The 10,488-nt window shown below is 41.7% G+C and overlaps 1 protein-coding gene across 1 annotated transcript; it reads right to left on the reverse strand.

The window, feature by feature from the left end:
• Positions 1–2,259: 2,259 nt before the first annotated feature.
• Positions 2,260–7,287, reverse strand: MED28 (mediator complex subunit 28). Its single transcript, XM_044226043.1, has 4 exons — positions 7,117–7,287; positions 5,338–5,404; positions 4,545–4,657; positions 2,260–3,288 (listed from the first exon to the last, which is right to left on the reverse strand). The coding sequence occupies exons 1-4, from the start codon at positions 7,264–7,266 to the stop codon at positions 3,091–3,093; spliced, it is 528 nt and encodes a 175-aa protein (XP_044081978.1). The 5' UTR covers positions 7,267–7,287; the 3' UTR covers positions 2,260–3,090.
• Between the last annotated feature and the right edge of the window lie 3,201 nt (positions 7,288–10,488).

Below are 10,488 nucleotides of genomic sequence, written 5' to 3' on the forward strand. Positions count from 1 at the left end.
TTTGAATAAAACTTCAAACAACTGGGCAATAAAAATGGCTGTGACTTATATTGTTTTCTCAAAGAAAGGTGAAATTAGGTGAAGATGGAGCATAGAAATAGAACGTTCACATTAACTTCAATTAGATCATCTTCAATAAAAAGTAGCTGCTTCCATACATCATTCTGAGAGAAATCCAATTACAACTCACTATTTAAAAAGGTAAAATCACTAATCAAAACATATGGCCCTATAATTTCTTAAATGACAATACTTGTTCCCAGAAATGTAATATACCATGTTATTTTCAGTGTCACTTTTTCTTTAATGATTTTATTTATTTTAGAGAGAGGGAGAGTATGAGAGACCACAGGTTGGGGGCAGCACAGAGGGAGAGGGAGAAGCAGCATCTCCACTGAGCAAGGAGCCCAACTTGGGGTTCAATCCCAGGACTGAGTTCATGACCTGAGCTGAAGGCAGATGCTTAACCAAATGAGCCACCCAGGGGTCCCACTATCACATTTTTTTTAGTTATCTTGTTTCCTGCTTAAGGTGAGCATTGTAGGATCATGCTTCCATTTTGTGTTTTAAAAACTATGTAAGGATAGCTGTTTATTGAAATATTTTCCCAACACTGCAACTCCTGATGACTAGCAAAGCAGGCTGCACCTTGTACAACTGTCTCCTTTAATTAATTCAGCAGGATACAAGCTGTAGGAACAGAGTTTTATTGAGACTCTACATCTGTCTGATTTCTTTCTTGGTGCAGCTGAGTGAAAGATGGTTAAATTTCTAGGTTCTATCCCACAATGATTACATCTTTGTTAAATAAATCTGTGCATGCTTCTACCATTTATTTCTTTAGGACAAATTCCTTGAGTGAAGTAAAGCATCAAAGGATACATGCTTAAGCTTTCTGTGATGTACCAAGATTATCATCCAGAAAGTTCCTATCAAGTTTACACCTTCACCAGCAATGACTAAAATCCTACCTCTCCATACCCTAGAAAACACTGACAAAGAAACTCAATCTGAGAGAAAATGTTCTTCCAGTTTTTGTGTACATAATCTGATTCCATCGGTCTCTCAAGAGTGAGTGGTCCAGAGCGGACAGTGATGGCTTGGGGAGAACAGTGGAGATGAAGAGAAATGAACTGATTCAGGATTGAGTCAGGGGGGAGAATCACCAAGATTTGGTGATAAATCTTGGTAGGCCCTATTATGACAGGAGGAAGCGCTAACACTGCTAGAGCGAAACTGTGAAGGAAGACTGCTGTAAAGGGTTTCTTAATTAGGGTGGAAAAGAATGAACTCACCCAAGCAATGGCTGCTCATGTACCTGAGCCCTTATCACCTGCTCTAGCATCAATGTAACAGCCAACACAGTGGTTGCATTTGAGGTTACTTGGTCTTTATACTCATTCTCCAGGATTCATCTGGATTCCGCAAGGACGAGGTTGGCCAGATCAACAACCCTGAGGTCGTAGAACAAGAGTAAAAACAACTTTTAAAAGCTTTGTTTAATCTACACTGAGAGGTTGGCCCCAGCTGGATACCCCCCCCACACACGTGCACAGACAAGAATGAGTAGTAAGTATCCTGCATAAAAGATAAATAATAAATGGTCAGTGTATATTCTAAGAGGAACAATGCCTACTTCTCATGAGGGGCTCAGAAACAGATATAAATCTCTAACCCCTAGGGAGAATCAAGCAAGGTTGGCAAAGAGAGAGGAAGTCCCATGTTCCTGGGTGGGGTGCAGCAGTGAGGGCATGCAGAGGCTTCAGGGACCAGGTGGCATCCAGGCCAAACAACCATGAATGGATGGATATCAACCTTATGGAGGGAGGAGGCTTCAAGGCTGAAGGAATCAAAACAAGTCAGGATACAGGGTGTAGAAGTACTGCCTGTTTAGAAAACAACAGAGCATTTGTTTTCAGTTAGGAGGTGTCATCTAATAAGCAACTGTAAACACAGAGAAAGGAAAAATCTCACCTAGGGAGCACCACACTCAATGCCCTTCTGTACTTCCCAAAGGCAGCTCAATAGCGAATCTCATTGGCCTCTGTAACCCAACAACAGGGTAAAATGTCTTCCCAAATGCTAAGGCTCCCATGATTTTTGAGGATAGGGAGTTTGCTGAGGGTCATCCTATAGCCCACTCCCCACCCAGAGGCCTCAGTCCCTTGGTATCAATGTCACTCATTAGCAAGAACCATCCTTAGTGGAAAATTCAGCTACAAAAATCCAGAAACAAGAAAGACACAAGCAAATTCAAAATGAAAAGAGATGATCATAGCAAGCTTTAATGTTTCATACTGCATATATGCCTCAAGCATCACACTGAAAACAAAGTCTGCCCCCTTACTTACAGTGATTCATCACTGGAGAACATAACAAAACTTGGCTTATTACTGCTCCTACTACACATCTCCACTCCAAAAATTGGAAAAACACCACACAAAATAAAAAGGTTAGTCCAAATAAAAGTCAACATCAACGTAAGGATCGTACCACATTATTACTATTCTAACTTACGATATTGTAACCCTTTCAACCTATTTACAAAATATCCTCATTCTAAGAGCTACAGATGCATTACAAATATCACTGTATTAGATTCTTCTTCTTGAGGTAATTTAAAGTCTGAAGCATGCAAATTTACCTATTTTTCTGCACAACTACTGAGGGATAATTGTCATGAAAGGCCTACAAACAAAATCATCACCTTCTGATTCTTAGATCAGATCATATAAGCTAATCTAAAACTGGAAACACGAAGAGACTAAGTCATACAAAAACAGTAAGTACAAACAGAAAAAAGAAACATGGAAAAGGAAATCTGTAAGTGGCATCACACTAACAGTCTAAACTTTGCTACAGATGGGAAAATTTACTTGATTTACCAAAACTATATAGGCATTTTATAAAGTACTCAAAAAACAACACTTATAAAAATAAGGGGAAAATTTTAGGTGAGCTCATCAACAAAAATCATCTTATTCTTTGGCAAAGAGTTCTTCCAAAATGTCATGTCCACAAGAAGTGATGTCTGTCAAGACTGTGTTTAGGCTGACTCACACACCAGATCACCTTCAGACCAGCTCTGACTCAGGTTTGCTTCATTGGTGCAGGGATATTAGCTGATGCCTGCTCGAGGTAGGCCAAAGAGCCCTGAGGGATCTCGGCTGGCTTTTTGTGCTGCACGTTGATGTCTTCCAGCACCTGCTGCCAATGCCTCAGTTTTGTCAAGTGCTTCTGGACCAGAGCATCTTTCCGCTGTAACTCATTCCTTAGTTCCGAGACATCCTACAAACGAAGACAACGAAGTAAGAGTAAGCTCATGAAAAGCGAAAACAGTTCCTGATCTAGTAAGAGCTCTAAGAAGTAATTCAAATCAAGAGAATCAATTAAACCATTGTATACCTATTATCCTGCCTGGCTCCACTATCTATAAACAACCTGCAGCAGCTCCTCCAATGGAAGATACCTGCCTAACACTGGGAGTTTTTATTTTTCATTTTAATTTAGTAAGTAATACAGATGTTCCAATATTCTGAAGTACCAAAAGGCAGTCTCTTTCCCATCCCAGTCCCCAGGCACCCAATACCTCCCTTCAAAGGCTACTGCTGAGATCTTTTACACTGAAAACCTGAAACATAAGGGAATAACTGTTTAAAAAGAGTCCAAAACCACTGTTCTATCAGTTCAGGATAAAGTGTTAAAATCTCATATTCAAGAGTTTTTTAAAAGAATACCACCATTATAATTCTTTATTAAGGCCTGACCTCAAACACACCTATGTTCCTAGTCAAGTGCTCAAATCAGGAAATGATCTGACAAGATAAACTAAAAATACCATTTTACCCTTCATGTTCTCAATAGCTGGTATCAGTGAATAAAAAGAATGTTTTTAATTAACTGGGAGGACTTACTTCAAAAGTCCCCAAAACAAGCATTTCAATTTAGTGTTTCTCATTAGGGGCATCACAGGTCTCTTGGGCAAGATGATTCTTCTCCCTTCCACAATTCATTTGGCAGGCTTTGGCCCAACACACTGAATGCCAATAAAGCCTCCCAGTCATCATGGCAACCTCAACACATTTCCAAATGCCCCCGATCAAACAATTGAGATAAATGAAATCCTGAGTCTCAAGGAAGCTGGACAAAACATTTAATTTTTGATTCCTTGAAGAAAACTTGAGCCCTTCCTGCGTCTAAGGCAGCTGGGGATACAAACACCCCAGTTTCTGTCCAAAATGAGCTTGTCATCTACATTAATGGTTTCTCCACTTTTTTCAAGCAGAACCTTTCCTGAAGGAAAAGTCTTTCATGAAAGCCAGCAAATTAAACTGCTCTGTTTGAGTCCATCTTTCCTCCACAACCCCTTGGCTCCACTACCTGCCCAGCTTGTCATCAACACTGACAACTAGCAACATTTGTATTCAATCTACAAAGCCCTACGATAACTCATGGGGAAAGGATATATATCTCATTTAAAGCACAGATAGAATCCTGACAACATGTGTTTTTCCTAAAAGTTAAGGAGAAATGTGAGTCCATACCTCTTTGATAACTTGCTCTGGTTTCTGGACAGATAACTGCAATCTTTTCTGTAGGAAAAAACATTCCGTCTGTCTTGCAATATCCAGAAATTTCTGGATACACTGATCAACACCTTATGAGAAAAAGGCCAAAATATTAAGAAAAACCCTAGACAAGTGTATCTCCCTCATAAATGAACAGTCAAAATATCAAAATGGCACCTTCCCACAGATGTAATCTGGAATTTTAATTCTGGTCACAGCAGTGATACTGACTCCCAACCCCCATGTATTAACCAACATTAAGTAGCACATAATTTGTGCTTTTATGAGTTGAATGATACCTCAGTACAACACAAAAGTTCTTCTGAAGAGAGATAATCCAGAGATACAGCAATTAGCATCATGACTTCCAGTTAAATGTAACATGTAAAATATGGTACAAAAAAAGAAACACTGGTTGCCTCTGAGGCAAATTTGGCTGAAGTCAGGGAAGCACAAGAGACTTTTCTGTGTAACACCTTCAAAAAATAATCAAAACTTAAGTTTTTGAAAAAAGCAGTATGCATTGTTGGTTGTCACTGACCTATACCAAAATGGAAAGAAAGCTCATTTTAAGAGGTTCATTATGAGTGACATGTCAGTTAATAAACTGAACAAAGAACCAGCAGTATACAGAAATGACTGCATAAATCTTATTCCCTGGAAAAGTTCTCTCAGGATACAAACAGAACTGAAACACATCGAGTATATACTCAGTAATTAGGAAGCTTGCTGAAGGTAAGAACATAGTCTAGAGAGAGTCAATTCTTACCAGTTCTAATTTCTTCCTGATCCGTGCCATTGACATAGTCCTGACTCACAAGAGAAGCAAAGCAAGCCTGTGTGACCCAAAAAAAAGGTAAGAAAAAATATGTCATTCACATGTCAAAAATCTTACTTCAGACTAAGAAATAACTTCTCTTGAAGTCATTCAATGAGCTGACAGAGTCCAGGTTTGCACATCAGCTGACAAGATATACTACTGCTGATGAAGAAACTTGGTACACTGAGTCCATCAGACCCTCAGAGGGAGACCTGCAAATGAGGCTGCTGGTATTTGCTAACACCACCACCTGGTCCCAACTCCTGCCACTCACCCCCTTCCTCGCAGTCCCATTCCACACCAGGACTGACACACAACAGGTTCCTTCACTGTTTGACAAATATTCATCAAGCACTTGCTATGTGGTACCACTGTATTAGCACTGATGGAGGAAAGAGAGATAGGTGGCGTCTGACTTTATGGGCCTGGTTTAGTGGTAAATCCTACAAAAGGCACCAGGGGCAGATCCACTGAGGAAGTGATACACAATTTGGAGGAGGAGACCTGGAAATCCAGAGAGAACATAAACAGCACACGGAAAAAAAGTCTTCTGTGGTCAGAGTAAGAGGAAACTGCAATGGAGCTAAGAGTTGAACATGCTGAGCTAGGAATAGCACAGTAAACCTTCTGACTTTATCTCAAGATTGACAGGTAGCCACTAACGGGTTTTAAGCATTAGAGCACTGGTGTCTGCTCTGGCCAAGACTTCTACAAGGCCAATCTTTCAGCAAGCCCTCATGACTGACAGCCACCTCATCTCAATGCTAAATGCTGCTCTAAAGCTTACCAAACCCTCTCCTTTATGGCTTGGCACCACTGCAAAGGCATCTCATCCTCCTCCCAGATGAATTTCGATGTCTTTTAATCAGTTACTTCCAAGTTTTTTAATGTACAGTCCCAGGTAAAAGCATTTTTCCCATGCAGCCCCAATAATAAATTCATTAACAACCTACATTCACGCTCTACTCTGCGATTATACACAGTATAAAACTCACACAACTAGGACTTAAAATGTGGAAAGGCAGCTGCAATTAAAAGTTATTTTATTTCCACACAATAAAGGCTCATATTCCACTCTAGAGACCACTGAAAGCCATCTTATTTTTAAGCACCTATTTTTACCTCTCCTTTGTCTACCACTCCCCATTTCCCTTGCTAGAGGGGTTAACTTCTTGGGAATAACTCAGAATCTGGGTCATCCTTGTCTCCCTCACTCTCTCCAGCTTCCCTTCTTTGCCCTCTAGTACCAAATTTCACACAGCAACCTTCACAGAAGTCCATCTCAGTTCCAAGAGTCCATTAGTTTGGAGCCATCTGAGGGTGGAGCCCAACGGAAAGAACACAGAACGTAGCAGTGTGACGTTACCTATCCTAGATGAACCAGTATTAAACACGCAGGAGTGCGGGGCTAGAGCGCTCAGGGCTCAAAAAAGGATGGAACAGATACAACAGACTGGGAACCTAGACGGGTCCCAAAGCTGGGGATGGGCAAACTTCAAGCCCACGTGCTTCCAGAAACATAAAGCTTACATCTGTGCCAGCAGACCTGAGCAGAATGCCGGTCACCACTCAACGTGGAAACTAAAGCAAGTGACTTACGTTCTCTGAGCTGTTCCCCGATTCATAAGCCTGATGTGGGCATCGCTGAAAGAGACAACTGCCCAGGCGCAGCTTATGTTTCAGGAAAGAAGGCAGGCTGTGAACACAGACGCCCCAGTCTCATCTTACCTCAAAAGAAGACTCCAACTCATCCACCAAGGTGCTGTTAGAAGTTCTTGGAGGGCCTGGCGCGGCCTGAAGAAGCGAAGCTTGGCCCCTGGAGTCCCCGGGGTGTCCAGGTGGCTGCCCGGAGAACATACCTCCCAGTGGGGCCGCCATTTCTGGAATGGCGCGCAAGAGGCGCCGTGCGGCTGCGCAGGCTGGCGCGCGCGGCGCACGTGACAGCCCTAGTCATGTGACATTGAGGGTCTCCGCAGGCGTCCTTGGGGCTCCAGGGAAACCACAAGTTTGAGAACTCTCGCTTTCTCCTCCTCTGCCGGTAGGCGGCCAGGCTTTTCTTTTTCTTTTCCTAATTTAAGAATTAAAGGCTCTACCAGGATTCGACGCAGTTGTGGGGAGTGGAGAATCAGTAGCTACGGTGGAACTAGTCCTTTCCCCGGAGTCGGGTTACTCCTGTGCCCAAGTCCCGCCCTTGCACTTGAGATTTGGAGTGATTTTGGCCAAGGTTTTCTCTCTCTGGGCTCAGGTTAGCGTTTGGTAGGAGGGAGGCACCCATTCATTCCACAGTAATTGAGCCCTTACAGCGCACCAGTGACTGATCTACTCACTGTGGATATAACGGGAACAAACTGGCAAAGTTACCCCTAAGTTCTCTGTGCGAAGAGGCAGGTAACAGAAACACTACGTCTGTTTGCCTTAGATACTTATGGTTGCATTAAAACCACATAATGCGGTCTTTCAGTAACTTCCTTTTAGCATTCATATATCTTTTCAGAAGCTAAGGTTTCTTTTCCCATTATATTTTATGGTTATCCAGCACGTTGAGCCTTCCATGCCTTAGGCTCTATTTAATCTGGGGTTATAACAGTCACCCCCAAGTCTCTGTTGTCGTGTTTACTGTTTTTGTGGAAGAGAGACAAACACACAAATATATATAGCAATATCTAGTGGAGATAAGTGATAAGAAGAAAAATGAAACCCAGTAAGCAAATGGCTAGTGATGGATTTGAGATGGGTAGCTGTCCTCTCAAAGAGATCTGGGCTAGAATGACTGGAATGAAAATGTAGCCAGAGAAGTTTTCTAGACAGAGGGGTCCTTGAAGAAAGAACCCGCCTGGCATAGTTAGGAACCACAGAAAGGCCAGTGGGGCTGGAGTGAGGGAGGCAGGGCAGTAGCAGCTTGAAAAAGCAAAGGCTCCCCTTTGCCCATCAGGTCTCAGATCAAAACTCATCTTCCCATCAGTCTAAATTAGCCCCACACTTCCAGCCACTTCACCATTTAATTTTCTTTATAGCACTTAATCATTACATGAAATTATGTGGTTCGTTTGTCTTCATTAACAAAGTCACCTAACACACATGCACCAATAGGAAAGCAAGCTCCATGAGATCAGGGCCTGCCTGTCTTGATCACCTGTATTCTTAACACCCCAAAACTGTCAGGCATAATTGTTGACCAAACAAAAATATAAAGCCATCAGGAAACTAGTGGGCTCCAGCAGTTCTCAAACTGTTCTGGGTCTTAGGACCCTTTTACACTCCCAAAATATTGAGTACTACAAACACGTATGGATTGTGTTGGTATTTGTTCAATTAAAACTTGGAATATGTAAAATACCTCATATTAAAACTGAGAATTTAAATAATATATTAAAAAATAAGCCAGTTAATATTAGCATCAATATTTTAGTATTTCTCTTTTATAAAACAAAAAAAAAAAGAAGAGTTGGGCTTACTTCACTTGTTTGCAAAAGTAGAAGACTGACACTTCTCACTCTTGTATGTCTTCAACCCCAGTGGCCATCTGGGACTGCAAGAGAGCCTTGAGGCTGGGTGGTGATGCACATTTCCCACCCTGGATTTCTGGTGACCATGGGGCTGCTTCAGTTTTGGTTTCTTTACTTCAGCCACCTTTTAACACTATTGTATTCTAAACTACTGCTGTTTTGGATTTGGTGCTTGCCATAGCCATGCCTGGTCCTCATGGATAGACATGGGTAATACCCATAGTTGAGCATGGTTGAGAGGAGTCAAAGGTTTGTGTAATACCTGGCAGCCAAATGTACCTGCAATGATAACTAAATTTCATCTCAGTCAGATTAGATAAGCACATGAATCCATGGCTAAGTCATGCCTTTTGGATCCCACACTCTGGTAAACACAAGAGTTCTGTTGTTCCTCTGTTTATAAAAAGCCTTCTACCAAGTCCCTGCTTCGCCTTCTGAGTCACTGAAAGAAATCGAATTCTAGTTTCCCTTCAAGAGCCAGTGGTTCCACCTCTCCATCTTCCCTGACAAAAGAGCTCCTGGACATGGATACCCAGAGGAACCTGTTTACTCACTATTCCTGCCTGATTTTCTTTAATTCTAACAAATAAAACAGATGTCTGCCCATATCCATTCCCTTTCTATAATCCACTTGAGACATATAACATCCTCTTACATGTCAAATTTTTAAAATATTAAAAATTGGGGTGCCTGAGTGGCTTTGTCCGTTATGTGTCTAACTCTTGGTTTTGTCTCGGGTTGTGATCTCAGGGTTGTGAGATTAAGCCCTACATCAGGTTCTATGCTCAGAGGGAGTCTGTTTGAGATTGAGATTCTCTCTTTGACCCTCTGCCCCACCACCACACACACATTCTCTCTAAAATAAACAAACCTTTTAAAAATAATAAAATATTAAAAATAACTCCAGTAAACAGGTTTCTTATTAAATGCTTAGTCCTAAAAAAAGAAAAAAGTAGAGGGATCCAAATCATGGGTAATTTGTTCACCTAGATACAAAAGAAAAGAGGAGAGCTTTGCCCTAAATCTGCACAAGTACAATTTTTTGACTGGTTGTAGTCCCAGATGGTAAGCAAATACTTTACCCATGAACAGTCTCTTTTATTGGTCTTGTTCCTTAACTCAAATACATCCCACATCCACTCAAGTCACTGAACTGACAGAAGCATTACAGTGTAACAATTAAGCCAGCTGTGGAGGCAGGTTCCCTCCTGTTTAAATCCCTGTTCTCCCACTTAGCTTGGTGACATTTTTTTTTTTTTTAATTTTGTCAGTGTTCCAAGATTCATTGTTTATGCACCACACCCAGTGCATAAATATGTGCCCTCCTTAGTATCTACCACCAGGCTCACCCATCCCCCCAACCCCCTCCCTTCCAAAACCCTTAGTTTGTTTCTCAGAATCCACAGTCTCTCGTGCTTTGTCTCCCCCTCCAATTTCCCCCAATTCACTTTTCCTTTCCTTCCCCTAATGTCCTCCATGTTGACATTTTTTACATATTCTTACCCCTCCCTCTCTCTGGTGACTGTTTTCCTCATCTGTAACATGGGGGTAATAGCACCTACCTCACCAACTGATAAACTCATTGCTGAGTGCC

Source organism: Neovison vison, chromosome 11, assembly GCF_020171115.1.
Source record: "Neovison vison isolate M4711 chromosome 11, ASM_NN_V1, whole genome shotgun sequence".
Taxonomy (NCBI): Eukaryota; Metazoa; Chordata; class Mammalia; order Carnivora; family Mustelidae; genus Neogale; species Neogale vison.

What these genes read in the sequence shown, in the direction of transcription:
- MED28 (XM_044226043.1), bottom strand. Translation starts at nt 7,266, where the DNA reads ATGGCGGCCCCACTGGGAGGTATGTTCTCCGGGCAGCCACCTGGACAC. An exon ending in TCAGGAAGAAATTAGAACTG is followed by an intron (nt 4,658 to 5,337) that starts GTAAGAATTGAC and finishes TTTTCTCATAAG; the next exon opens with GTGTTGATCAGTGTATCCAG. An exon ending in CAGAGCAAGTTATCAAAGAG is followed by an intron (nt 3,289 to 4,544) that starts GTATGGACTCAC and finishes CTTCGTTTGTAG; the next exon opens with GATGTCTCGGAACTAAGGAA.